This window comes from Stegodyphus dumicola, chromosome X1, assembly GCF_044657685.1.
Source record: "Stegodyphus dumicola isolate Sdum_Otavi_A_Nest chromosome X1, ASM4465768v1".
In the NCBI taxonomy this organism is placed as follows: domain Eukaryota; kingdom Metazoa; phylum Arthropoda; class Arachnida; order Araneae; family Eresidae; genus Stegodyphus; species Stegodyphus dumicola.
In genome coordinates, this window is record NC_140780.1 from 222661164 (window position 1) to 222676497 (window position 15334).

General features: G+C 37.1%; 1 protein-coding gene across 5 annotated transcripts in view; it reads right to left on the reverse strand.

The window, feature by feature from the left end:
• Positions 1-15334, reverse strand: part of LOC118185714 (max dimerization protein 1-like) — a 67902-nt gene that overhangs the window by 39034 nt on the left and 13534 nt on the right. For all 5 annotated transcript variants that reach the window (XM_085808586.1, XM_085808587.1, XM_035355609.2 and 2 more), the window contains one exon: positions 11930-12116. In XM_085808586.1, coding sequence (XP_085664712.1) covers positions 11930-12116 — 187 coding nt within the window. The remainder of the gene's footprint in view (positions 1-11929; positions 12117-15334) is intronic.

Genomic DNA, 15334 nt, shown 5'->3' on the forward strand with positions numbered 1-15334 from the left:
GAAATCTGTTTATCAATTTTACGCTGCTGCTCTGCGAGGGACGTTGCGGCACGCAATGAACTGGAAGTTGATCTGTCAGCACTATCCTTATCTTCAGGGCAGCTGTTTTTATTTTATTTGGCTTATAATTCCTTACTAACTGTAGCATTTCATCTCGATGCATTCCTTCTTTGATATGATTTAAATCAAATTCCTCATCATTATAAATATCACGAATACACATCAAATAGTTCTCTGGTTGCAATTTTCTAATTTCAACTATGCGTAATGTATACTTTACGCACGCACGCGTTGAAAGAAATGTTTAACAAAGTTAACAAATAAATATTAATTTTTTTGTAAATTTTCATACCCTTTAGATTATAATTGCTATTTATTTCCTAAATTACAGTTTCATATTTTTAATTTTATAATTTCTGCATGCCATCTTACCAGATTTAAACTGATGATCTCTTGGTTAAAGGTCTTGAAAAATGTCCTGATTTAAATTATGTTAAGGGTATTAGAAAAGAAATTGTTGCCGACTATCAAAATAGAAGTCATTTGGCATTATCATTGATTTATATGAACGTAAGCCCTGAACCTGAATATAGGAACTTAATAAGTGAAATAGATGATCCTGTAATTGCATGGGATACACTTGCTAAATGCCAGATTATCGATCTAGACATATGTTCTTGTTTTCAGACATATGTTCTTGTTTTCAGAGTTCTTAAATTGTAAAATTAAGCCAAATGAAAGTATTAGTTTCTTTTCTTCTAGATTAAAACGCATTACTGAACAATTGGCTGATATTAATCAAGCTGTAAGAGATGTCTATATATGTTTTCAGTTTCTTAGGTTTCTTCCAGAAAAATATGATCAGGTAGTTCAGAAAGTTTTGAGGTTGCCAGATGAAAAGTTCATATTTAAAAATGTTGAACTGGAAATACTTGCAGAAGAATCACGTCTTAATTTAAGGGAGATAGATAGGGAAAATTCTAACAAGACTACAGAAGTTCAAAGTACTCACTTTGAACCCAAATTTAAGGAGAATAAATGGTTCAAGTGTCATAAATGTGGCCGTCCAGGTCATATTCAAAAGTACTGTATAGAATGAAAGGTAATTTTTCCAGATCACCCTTGCCTGCTTCTTCTGTTTCCTCAGTTGTATCTAGTAGTAATAAAACATCCCCCAAGCGTAAGTCTAAACCCAAGTTATGTAAAGGTAAAAATAATTCTCATGCTCAGTCCCTTTTTATAGCTCAAGCTAATGTTAACAACTTGGAGGAAAATTATGATAGTTGGATTTTGATACTGATCTCATCATTTTTGTAAAAATCGTGAATTGTATGATAGTTTTTCTCCTGTGAAGAATGAGAATATGCTGGTAGCTGTTGATGGGACAACGTTTCCAATTCATGGGAAAGGTACTGTTAAAATTAAATTTGAGGATAGAATTATTTTGTTTAAAGATGTTTTATACTCACCTGAACTGAGACGAAATTTAATATCTTGACCTAAGGTGGATATCAATGGAGCAAGATTTTATGGTAAAAATGGGCAAATTAAAATTACTAATGATGAAAATGAAACTATTTTCAAGGCTAGATTGATAGGAATTAACTATCATGTATTCCCAAAAATAATGAAAAAAGGGGGCAAATCTGTGAAATTTGAAGCATCCATAGTTCAACATAACAATAGTGAATTACGGCATGGTCGGTTTGGTCATATAAATTATGGTGCTATTGTCAGGACCAGTGAGAGACATTCAGTTCGAGGTCTTCCTGTGTTAAAGAGTGAGTGAGTGAGTGAGAGATTATGGCGCAAAGCCAAAGATGGTTATATTGCGCCAAACACGAGATGGGGTGTGTGCAACTGATGAAATTAATATACAATAAATAAAAACAAGTAGGCAAATGTATCAAATCCAGAGGATGAAGTCATATAAAAACAAGTTAAAACCACACATTTAAAATTCAAGACACAATCTTCAAAACAAATTACATTAGGTGATAAAAGCCAGTCTCTTTTAAATAATAAAATAAATTACAATTGACCTCTCTTCCGATTAAACGGTCGAGAGGTAAGTCACAGCCATTAAAACATTTCTGACGAAGATTATTAAAATACGGACACTCAATTAAAATATGACGGACAGGTAGACAAACATTACAATTTGAACAAACAGGCTCATTCTCAGCTTTTAAAAGGTAGCCATGTGTCACTCTAGTGTGACCAATTCTGAGGCGAGTCAAAAGAACTTCCTCCTTACGATTTTTGGTAGATTCCCAATGCTCAATTATAGGTTTTACTTGTCTTAACTTGTTTTGGAGCTGAACATCCCAAATTTGCTGCCATTTTCTTCGGACCTTTCCCTTGATGACACAGCAGATATCTCTAAAAAGGATAAGGCGACTAGACAGTTCAACAGTAGATTTGGCTGCGATATCTGCAAGCTCATTTCCCTTTATTCGAGCATGTCCAGGAACCCAGCAGTACAGGACTTCATATCCTCGAATCGTTAAGTTTATATGAATTTTGAGAACATCCACTACCACAGGATTCTCAGTGTTGGGAAAAGCTTCCAAAGATTTCAGAGCACTATACGAGTCTGTATAAACTATGAACTTTTTGTGGCAGAGCTTTGAGATGTACAAAAGACCATAATATATTGCAGTTAATTCAGATGTTAGGACTGAGAAAGCATGGTGCAGGCATCTGCCCTCCATGTAATCTTCAAATACAAATGCCATCCCGACATGATCTTTTGACTTTGATCCATCTGTATATATCGGATAATAACTGCTATATTTGTGCCTGTGTTCAGTGAAGAGTTGTCTGTAAACGATCTCGTTAGTGCTTGCCTTCACATGATGTTTGAAAACATCAAGAAGCTGAATCCGTGAATTTTCCCAAGGTGGAATTTCGAAATTCTGTACTGCTTGGGGGCGCATATCAGACGGAATGTTCCTCAATGACAGGGTGAACTCTTAAAGGAAAGGTAGGAACGCAGGATGGACGTGTTTCAAATAAAACGTTACACGCATCATCGAGTAAGCACTGCTTATTGGGATGTTCAGGTTGGGATAGAATATTAAAATATTGCAAGAGGGACAATTGCTCACGCCTCAAATAAAGTGATGGTTCGTTACAGTCAATGTACAGGCTCTGGATGGGAGAGGTCCTGAAAGCTCCTGAACAAATCCACAGAGCTTGATGGTGAACAGGATCAGTTTTAACAATACTGATGGCTGAGCGGATCCATAAACAACTGAGCCATAGTCCAGTTTAGAGCGGACGAGCGCTCTGTAAATGCAAAGCATGGAGCAACGCTCTGCACACCAGAAGGTGTTCGCCAACACTTTTAAAATATTTAGTGTTTTTAGACACTTCTTTCTCAGGTTTAAAACATGAGAAAGGAAGTTCAATTTTCGGTCGAACATCACTCCTAAAAATTTTACTTCAGGCGTAACTGGAATAATTGTACCATTCAGATATAACTCAGGCTTAGGATGGAGACCTCGCTTCCTACAAAAGTGAACACACACATTTTTCTGTTTGGAAAAAGTAAATCCCTGTTTGTTTGACCATTCTTGGATCTTATTCAGAGCCATCTGCATTTGCCTCTGTATGTATCTCATGTCTGCCCCTCGACAGCTAATCTGCAGATCATCAACATATAGAGATCCCAAGATGGTGGGAGGAAGTTCTTTTATTACAGAGTTTATTTTTAAACTAAACAGGGTTATACTGAGCACACAGCCTTGAGGCACACCCTCTTCCTGTTCAAAAACATCTGACAGAACAGAGCCAATTCTTACTTGAAAAGTTCTAGTGTTCAAGAAATTTTGAATGAAAATTGGTAGGTTGCCGCGCAAGCCACTCTCATGAAGATCGCGAAGTATACCGTATCTCCATGCCTTATTATAAGCTTTTTCAATGTCGAAGAATATTGAGACAAGGTGGCTTCTTCTTACAAACGCTTTTCGAATAGATGTCTCTAAGAGGAGCATGTTATCTACAGTTGTTCTTCTCTTTCGAAAACCGCTCTGATAAGGCGATATAATATCATTCTTTTCCAAGAAGTAGACTAGGCGGCTGTTTACCATCTTTTCAAACAGTTTGCATACGCAACTCGTAAGGGCAATTGGCCGATAGTTTGATGGATTCCTTGGATCTTTCCCTGGCTTAGCAATAGGAATTACAACAGCTCTCCTCCACGCACTGGGAAAAATACGCTCCTTCCACACTCTATTGTAAAGAGTGAGGAGGGCAGTCAGTGACTTATAGGACAGATGTTTTAGCATTTCGTAATTCACGCCATCAAGACCCGGAGAAGACCTATGTGTCTGCAATAAAGCTCTCTAATTCCAGCATAATAAATGCTCTATTGTAAGGCTCAGATTTGGACGAGTTGAATGCAATAGGATTTATTTCAGAGTGCTGCTTGATAGAGAGAAATGCAGGTGAATAGTTTCTGCTGGAAGAAACGGCAGCAAATGTCTCACCGATAGTATTCGCAATTTCTTCTATGGAGCTAATCACTCGGCCATCTTTTTCCAAAAAGGAAAGTGAGTGGTCTTTATATATTCCGCATGCTTTTCGAACTCTTTCCCAAACCCACTTACTAGGCGTGGAGGATGTTATTGACGACACATATGAAATCCAGGAATTCCTTTGGCTCTGCCTCCTTACTTTTCATGCATTTGCTTTGGCTCTTTTAAATGCAATGAGGTTTCGCAGTGTAGGATATCTACGAAAAATACCCCATGCTTTTTTCTGTTTTTTCAGTGCTTCATGACAATCGCGATTCCACCACGGTTTCGAATATTTCAGTATTTTTCCTGATGTTCTAGGAATGGAAAGCATAGCTGCCTCAATAATAGTATTTGTAACAGCTTCAACAGCATCATCGATATGCGCATCTTCTACCATTTCATCTGTGAGCTCTGCAATGGAAGAGAAGAGTTCCAAGTCTGCCCTATCGAGTATGAATCGAGGGGATCTCGACATGGGGTTTGCTCCTCTTCGTGCAAGAGATATAAAAATGGGATAGTGAACGCTGTTGTAAAGATCATTTCTCACACTAAAAGTGCAAAATGGCAGCAGAGATGGTGAACAGATGGCAAGGTCGAGAGCGTGGAATGTCCTTGAAGGCTCATGGAAGTAAGTATTCTGCCCATTATTCAGGAGACAAAGGCTATGATCTTCGATCATCTGCTCAATTTGTCTTCCACGGCAATTTGTATCTTTACTACCCCAGAGCGGACTATGGCCATTAAAATCTCCTATTATTATGAAAGGCTCAGGCAGCTGCTCTAAAAGATCATTTAAATCTTGCTGATCAATGTGCTCATTAGGAGGCAAAATAAAGAGAAACGACTGAAACTACAATATGAAAGTTTACTTGTACAGCGACAACTTGGAGAGAAGTCGTCAAAGGAAAGGAACTTGAGGGATAGTCCAGTGAGGTGAGGAGACATACACCTCCACTGGGACGCTCACGTGCAAGGTTATCCTTCCTGACGAGAGAAAATCTCCGAAGTTTTGCATGTTGATCTGGTTTCAGATTAGTCTTTTGTATTGCCAAGCACATGGGATGATAAGCATCTATTATAGATTTGATGTCAAGGAAATTTCGGTGGAAACCGCGACAGTTCCATGAGACGAGGGTGGCCATTATGTTTGATGTTTGTTCTTTCTGTGTTCCTTTTTAGTTTTGCGCGGAAGCAGATGTTCAGGAATTTCCAATCCATCCTCCACTTCCATACTGTCTGAATCTAGAGATTCAGAATTCAAACAATCTACAGAACTATTGCTGCGGCTTCTATTTTTTGTTACTATTATTGGAGGCACAGTTTTGGGTTTGCTCGGGATAGCTATTTCTTTTTTTGTACGATATGTGTTGTATTTTCCTTTGTCTTGTTTGCAGGTTGCTGGGTTTTATTTGGTTGAGTCTGTGTACTTATGGAAGTTTGGGTGGCTATAGTGCGTGTTGATTTAACGGCGCTGGCGTATGATTTGCTTGATTGAGGCTGTGTGCTTTGAACTTGTCTCCTGGCTTCGGCATATGAAATGTTCCTAGAAACTTTTATGGTCTGAACTTCCTTTTCAGATTTCCATTTTGGACAAGAGCGAGAAAATGCTGGGTGATCACCCTTGCAGTTAACACACAATGGTGCAGCGGTGCAATTCTCACTATCGTGGCCAACCAACGAGAATCTGGCGCACGTAAGGATGCCACGACAGGATGTCTTAGAGTGACCAAACCGCTGGCATTGGAAGCATCGCATTGGGTTTGGAATATATGGTCTTACGGGGCAGTTAAGATACCCAGCCTTTATATTCTTCGGCAGATCAGGTGATTTGAAGGTCAGGATCACGTGTTTCGTGTCAATCAACTGGCCTTCCTTTCGCATCTTGATCCGCCTAGCACCACAGACATTTTGGTCAGCTAACTCAGAGACGAACTACACAGAAGGTCGATCTCCGAGATCACGCCTCTACAGGTATTAAGCGTTTTGTGTGCCGACACTGTTATAGCTACTTGTCCAAGTTTGGTTTGACGTAAAAGTGAAGCAGACTGGGTGGCTGAAAGGGTATCAATGAGCAAGTCTCCAGAACGGAGACACTTTATGTTCCTTGGCTCACCTACGCAGGAATGAATGTATTTGCTGACCAGGAAAGGAGACATCTTTTGCAATTCTCCAGAGGCACTGGAAACAAGAACAAAGCGCGGACAATCAGCAGATTCTTTGGCATTTGCATCTGTACGGATCTTCTTTGTAATGGATTTGTCACTAACTTCAATACCTTTGGTATTTTCATCAGCACGGATCTTCTTGTTAATAGATTTGTCGACAATTTCTATATCTTTGTTGGTATCATTTGACTCGGGTTTTTTCAAAATAAAAAGGGAAGCCATGATTGAAAAATATAAGATTCGGGTCCAACGGCCCCGCCCACCACGGAGCCCAACAAGGGAACACAGATTCCTGTGTTAGGGCTAGCTGGACCTATACGAAAGCTGAAGCCCCACAGCCGGCTTTCCCGAAAGCAGGTACTCCCGAGAGCTTGACCCCAAGCCACTGACACAAGGACTAGTCACCAGCCCATTGACACCCGTGAGGACGACTAAGGTGCCTCCCATTTAGCTGAAGCAGAGGCCAAAGTAGTGTGTTGTGGACAGTACCTCGCCCCTCAACTACCAGGACCCTCCTTTCCAGCGACACGGGTCTCCACGCACGGCAAACACGTGGGCAGATTTCTCGCCACTTGAAAACTAAAGACAAAGGCTGCTCCAGTCTCTCGTGACGAGCCCCAAACTCCATAGAGAGAAACCACGAGGGAGAAAGGAAGGGAAAAAGTTTCAGCCAAGAGAAGAGGAGACGGAAAAGAGGATAGATCACTGGGGCTCCAGGATCGTGACACCAGTCTCACCAAGATGATCCCCTGAAGGGCTAGAGTATCTCGGGATTGCCACACCTGTACTCACAAAAGTGAGCCCCCTGAGGGCTCCTGTGTTAAAGAACTCGCCTAATTTGTTTTGTGAGCATTGCCAAATCAATAAGCAAAGACGAATCTCCTATAGACATTTAGAAGGTATTCAAGTGAAGAAACCACTTGAAAGGGTTTTTTCTGATGTGTGGTGACCTATTAACATTCCAGGTAGGAATAGTGAACGTTATTTCATTTCCTTTATTGATGAATATTCTCATATGTGGTAGTATACCCCATTGTAGAGAAAAGCCAGGTGTTTGAAGTCTTTGAAAGGCATATAGCACGTGCTGAAAGATCTCTGAACCTTAAGTTGAAATTGACAATGGACGTGAATATGACAATGAACAATTCAGGACGTATTGTAATAAAAATGGAGTAAAGCACGAATTTACAGATATATATATACTCCAGAACAAAACGGGGTTTGTGAGAGATTCAATCAGACTGCTCTTAACAATGTACGTGCAATTTTACATGATAGTGGTATGAGTCCTGAATTTTGGTCAGATGCAGTGATTGCATATTCATTTAATAGAATTTGTCATAAAGGTCAAGATAGAACCCAATTCGACTTGTATACTAAGCGAAAACCATCAGTGCGTCACCTTAAGGCATTTGGAACAATTGCCTATGTGGGAATTCCATAAGCTAAAAGACATTCTAAGCTTGATCCAAAGGCAACGAAGGGCCGATTGATTGGATACAGTGTAAGAACAAGAGGGTACAAAATTTGGTTGGAAAATGAATAAAAAGTAGTAGAAACCCTAAATGCTACTTTTAAAAAGTCAGTTGGAATGCAGAGAAGTTGCAGTGGAGCTGCACTGGGCACCCTTCCTGATTTGGAATCTGAAGAGGGGTCAAGTTCCAATCTACTGATACACCAGATGGCTACTTCCCTGAAATAGAGGGAAAAATTGATACCAGTGTACCCTCTTCTATACCTAGCACTGACACTCAATCTACATTGAGACAGGTAACTTGGCTTCGTAAACCTGTTCCAAGGCCAGATGGCACTCGTACGGATGCGTACTATTTTGAGAAGAGGTCTAATCAAAGACTATGATCACCAAATGATGTAGAAAAATAGTGCACTCAGAATAATATTCAGTATGATCCTACCTTGTTTGAGTTCAAGGGAAGCAATACTTATAGTGGTGAAATCGACCCAATTGGCACTCCTTCAACATCGTATACCCAAGACAGCTGATTAGAGGTTTCAATTCCGAACCCTTATAACCAGGCAATGAAATCTACTGAAAAGGATAAATGGATAGAGGCGATGGAAGAGGAAATGGCCAACATGCGAAAGCATAAGGTATGGCATCTTGTTCTACTTCCTAAAGACAAGACTCCACTAGGTTGCAGGTGTATTGCAGGTCTACCTCCATTCTGCAGCATGTTCAAGACAACCTGGATGTTTCCATATCAGGCAGAACCATTTGCTATTGATTGTTAGCTAGTGGCCTGCACTCGTGGTGTCTGTTAAGGAGACTGCCATTGACCCCACACAGACACCAAAGTCTGCAATGGTGCATGGCTTGAGTGATGTAGACGACAAAATGGCACAAGGTCGTGTTCTCAGATGAGTCATGCTTTTGTTTCTTCTAATGATAGTCACCACATACAAGTGTAGCGTCCTTGTGGAGACAAATCCAAACAGGCAGCAATTGTGAAATGCCCCACCACGCAACAACACGGCATCATAGATTGGGTGTAATTGTGCACCATTCCAGGTCACCTCTAGTTCATATTCAGGGCACTATGAAGGCCCAACGATACTTGGATGATATGCTGTGGCCAGTGACACTCACCTACCTTCAGGGAGAACCTAGTGCCCTTTATTCAGCAGGATAACGTCTGACCAAACACTGCTTACATCAGCCAACGTACTTTGCAAAGGTGTACAGATGCTTCCCTGTCCACCACTCTCTTCTGATCTCTCACCAATTGAACACACTTCGGATGTGATTGGACACCTTTTGCAGACCCTGCCATTGCAGTGTTCAGAAGGTGAACTGTAGCGAATGCAGAGTCATTCCTAAAGACACAATCCGCCGTCTTATTGATTGCACCTAGACGTGTTGCTTTGCATATTGCCGTTCAAGGTGGTTCTACAACTGACTGAGAGAATGCTGTTCTCGCTGTGTATTATTATGCATATTATTTCGAAATAAAGATCACTTATTGTTCATTGCTGTTTTTCTCTGTTTGATGAGTTTCATCACTTTTTTGCCACTCCTTGGTGTTGTATTTTCAATGTTGGGTAGCATACATATTTACACACACATTGATTCTTTCCAATTAAAATAGAATACAATTTTACATGTAACTTCAATTATCCATCTAATCTTAAAACGGTTTACGAACTATTTTAAAAATATACATCCATAAATTCATTAGGAGGTTGTGGTGTATTTATGAAACAATTTAACCATAATGTACACTAAACATAACTCATTATTTCAACAGCAGATTTTTTCTATCTTAAAATTTTTTATCATTACAAAACACTAATTTTACCTTATGCATCATGCAAATGCTAAAACCGTTTACAGGAATACAAAACATGATCAGTTGAGACAGAGGCACTATATACAAATTAATACCAACACACACCTTTTTTTTAAAGGTCAAGTTAAAGGATGATCAAAGAAACTCAAAATGTTTAAAATTACAGTTAGTTATAAAGAAAGACAGTTAATTTTCATTCTTTAACAAACACTTTTTTTACAAGCAGTTGATTACTTTGTTTTAGTGATTCAAAATCATGCCTTAAAATTCCAATAACTTATTTAAACTTACTTATTTAAATGTAATTACTTTTTACTTATTTAAATGTAATAGTTTTTTTTTTTTTAACTCTCTAGTGAAATACAGTACAAAGTACATAATCTGGTCATCCATTATCCGGAATGATCTATAAACCAGACCTCAAAGCCACAAACCTTACGCATGCGCGTACAGAATGCGCATACATTACGTTGCATGCGTTGAAAGAAATGTTTAATAAAGTACACAAATAAATATTAAGCTTTTTTTTTTGTAAAATTTGATATCCTTTAGATCATAATTGCTCTTTATTTCATATTTTTAATTGTATAATTTCTGCATGCCATCTTACCAGATTTAAACTGATGATCTATAATCCGGAACCGATGTCCCGACGAGTCCGGATTACAGACTTTGTACTGTACTACATAAGTATTTAATAGATTTCATACACAAAATTTTAGCCCTATTAAATTTTATATTTACACAAACTTTATATATTTTTTAGTCTTAACTGATTATCATTCACCTTTTCTCTTAAAAACCTTGATGAGGATTCTTCGCCCCCCCCAAAAAAACAAAATTTTTTATACATCATATTTAATCATTATCAAAACAAAAAAAGTGCTTCTTATTTGTAAATTCTGGTATTCCACGTTTGCAAGTACCTTCCATTTCATGAGCCCAAAATTCCCATACTTTGAAAAAATTTAATAAAAAACATTAAAAAACAAATTTCTGAGTATGACTTACAGAACTGCAGAAAAATTATAAAATGTGCATATAAGTATCTGAGGATTTTGGCAACACATTAGTCGAAAAGACTTACCTTAAGGTATAATAAAAAGAACGAGACAAACTCATGATGATGTAGCTCAGTCAAATTAAATTTTTTTCAAGTATTACACGATAGGCAAATTTTTACTACATATAAAAAAATACAATAATGGGAAAAATCAAACACTTTGAAATCCTGGGAAAATGTGTAACAATATGCGGAAAGTCAACTCCAGATTAGAAATTAAATGACTAAACATTTGCAAGAAGCACAAAATTTCATGTTATGCAAATAATCTAAAAACATAATCAACAAGTTTTTTCATTACTTTAAATGAAATGATAAGCAAGTTTTATGAACACAATCAAATACCAAAATTTAAAAGTACACATAGTAACTGATGTTTCATGAACAGGAAGCCAAGACAGAACGAATATCTGAACACACACTTGTTCTGTCTTCTATGTTTCCTCTTCACCTTAGCTTTAATTTCTGTACATTTTAATTTTTGCAAAATGGCATCACAAAAAGACTGTTCGAAAGAAAAAAAGTCATTGGAATTTAATTTTAAAAAGGTCATTTGATATTTGTTCTAATCTTGTTTTCTTGTTAAAAAAAATTGTTTAAAGAAGTTTGTTCTTTATACTGTATTAATAATACTTTAGACTTTATTTAACGTTTTCACATTGTTACGGCAATTGATAATTCTACACAATTTTCTATGTCAGCAACAGTTCCAAACAATAATCACTTTTATGCATTAAATATACACGATTTACAAACGTTTGACCTATAAACTATAAAAATCTGTGTGGAAAAAAAACTAGCATGTGAAAACTAAAGTGAATTAATCATTTTTAAGAAAATCTTTAAAAAACCCACTAACAAATGACTCACCAGTTTCAGAAGCAGAGGAATTGGTACACATCGAAGTTCCAGAACTACATTCACTGATTTTTCTTTTTTTGTGCGCTGTTATGACATTATAACGACCCAATTCATTTAAGCGACGCCTTAATCTCCTTTGTTGTTCCATGAGAAGTTCTTTTTGTTCTTTATTTTTGCGGTCTTTCTCTTCAAGTGTCTATGAAAAGAGATATCTCCTACTTACTGAAATATTTTACATAATGCTGCATAAAACAGATTAAGTTTTATTCTTTACATATGCAAAAATTTAAGTAAATGTAAATCCAAATTTAAGTTTTCATTTCACATCAAGCAAAACACACATTTAAGTAAGTTACCCAACCAATACGTTAAGCTACATAGGTGTGTAATGCAATCCTATGAAATATGTTGCAAAATAGAAAATATAGAAGCAGCTGAGAAAAGGCTTTTGTTTGTTATTCAGAAAGAATCTTTCAACAAGAATCTACAAAAATCGAAACTGGAAACTCTGCCTTTTCACAAACAAAGATCTAATGAGATTGAAGACAAAAATCCTTCTATGAGAAGATAGTAATTTCGTATGTCCTACACTTTTACCTTCTGATCAACAAGTTGTGAAAAATTATCTTTTATACTGAGGTGATTTGTCTGTTTTATTAGGCGTATTCTCTGCTTTATTTTTACTTAGGCAGATTGCCTACTTTATTTGATTTAGTCAGGACTAGCCCCATTCGGTCCGAGTTATTGAGCTGTTTCAAAGTCAAGATAATTCTGTTAAAGTTGCAAAGGTGAAAACACTTGCAGATGAATGAATCCACATGTACAGTGATTGTATCCTTTAAAAGAGATGAATGATGAGAGCTTGCTTTCATCTAAATAAAAAAACAATTTACTATTCATGCTAGAAAAGACAGTCACTTTAAGGTTCCTGATATCGCAGTTAAAATTAAATGTGGTAGGAGAACTATAAAACCTACATCTTATGACTAGTTTTTGCATAATAGTACTGCATATAGTGTTGTTTAGTCTCCTCATTAAGTACACTATATTTTGATTTATGTTCCACCTACCATAAATCAAAAGTTGGGAGGAGATATGAGCAATTCAATGGGTCTGTAAATATAATTTCTCTTATTTTTCATAGTTTGGCAACATTGCATTTTTGAGTTTATTCAGATACAGTCTGTCTACAAGCACTTATAAATTTTTGCTTTCGAAATAAAATGATTAGTGATAATAAATTATGCAACATTCTGAACATGGCATTGAAAGTAAAATTTAAAAAAGGGCTCTTTAGGGGGCCTCCATAGCTGAACTTGCAAGAGGTTGAAATTCCTTAAACTGGCACTGAGAATATGCATCCACATAAGCATTGTTTTTGTTTGTGCAATGCAGTGATCACTGTACATAGTACATCAAATTGTACTATCAAAATTGTACTATCAAATTGTACATCAAATTGTCACATAGTACATCAAATTGTACTATGTGACCTTAGCCAATGTTGTTTATTGCAGACAAACATCTGAATCGACAAAATACTTTACAACAAAAGAATTTTCTGATGATGATCTATTTCTCAATTAAATCAAGGACTTCAGTCATTCAAACAAGGTTGCCACTCAAATAGAAGAATGAAACTCCCCAACTTTTCCAAGTGTGTTATAAGAAAATTCCAGGCTATCTGCATAGCACATGTCTGGCTGTGCTGAGAGGAAAAATTAATTAAGGTAGCACTTAAAAAACACAAAAATTTGGAAATTACATATGACTATATATATATACATGAGATTAGAATCTGCTCAATCTTGATTAAAAAATGTTTTTTTTTTCAGACATTTTGCGGCTAAATGAAAGAAAGAAATCTATTTAATGACATTTTAACATAAATTCTAGTATTTTATATTTATTTAGCAGCATACATAAGCAAAAAGTATGTGCATTAAATTTTGTGATGGTATGTCATCATACTGCTAGAATTAGTTTCAAGAGTATATCAGAGAAAACTGCTTGAAATTAGAAAGTATTATTAAATAGTAATAAATAAATTTAGAAGAAAGAAGCCACATTAAATTAAATGAATCACATTAAAATAAAATTCATTACTTAACGATGTAAGGATTATGTTAATTTTATTAACAGTTAAATTTTGAGTTAAAGTTTCTTTCCTGTCAAATCTTTAACTTCAACTTACTACTTCTGGCCAGAACGTGGTTTTGGAATCACGTCTGAATACATAATGAGGAAGAACGGTATTTAACCGCGAAGTTCTACTTGCTGAGTTACAGAGAATCAGAGTTTCTGATTTGTGCACATCTGCCTTTTTGGGCTACTCTCTCTCAAAGCTGTTATTAGGTTCGGCCGTACTTAGGCTCTTGATAGCTTAGCAGTCAATTAGCATTAAGAGGCCAACTCGGTTAGAATCTTGATAGCTTCGGCTATATCTCTTAGTCTAGATTAGTTTTAGTTTACTTCTTAGCTTAAGTTCAAGCCCAAGTGTCGGCTTTTATTGTACACTCCAAGGCTGAGTTCTATTAAATCTTATTTGAATAATAAAGTGTTATTTACCCTTCCATCTTGCTGTTTCTTGTCCCACGAACTCAAGTGATTATTCGCTTAACAGTTCTTCAAATTCTTCACGTTCAACAATAACTTAGCATTTACAAAGTGGAGAACTCAACATTTGGCGCCCGAAAGATTTCAACAGACCATGTCGTTAGAATCCACGAAATTTACGTTGACCCCTCCAAACCTTCAGGTCCTTCAGACGTCCACGAATCTAATGAAAGGATTCGGATTTATTTTGGAAGTGATGCGGGCCTCTATGAAACCAGATACAACATTTGACGGCAAAGGATCAGTGATGACCTTTTTGTAGCAATTGGACGTGTATTTTACCTTGCCTTCTGTGAACCAGCTGCAGAAAGTGACAATCGCTACTACAGCTTTAAAAGGTCGAGCTCTCAGCTGGTATAAGAGCATTGGAAAGTTCTTGTTGGAGGACCCAGGTTCAGAATCATACAGCTGGGAACATTTCAAGTCTGCATTATTAAAAGCATTTCCAGTTGTGAAAGACCGTGCGAAACTAGAGTCAGAATTGTTTAGCAAATACCAAAGCAGTTTCAAGGAGTTGACGGAGTTCATTCTAAGGAAAATCCAAATCTTCAACTAACTGTGCGGGAAGAGGCCAGATAAAGAAGTCATTTTACCCCGTTTACTACCGTCAGCTCAAGATTTCCTCGAAGTCCGTAACCTGCAAACGCTAGAAGATCTATTTCAGCTTGCAGTAAAGCTCCAAAGTCGAAGGAACTCGGAGAAAGCACCTGCAAACCAGTTTGGCCAACACTCAATGTTTACTCCTTAAAAGAAACCGCAAGTTCAGGACAATGTGTATCGGCAGACGGGAAAAAATGA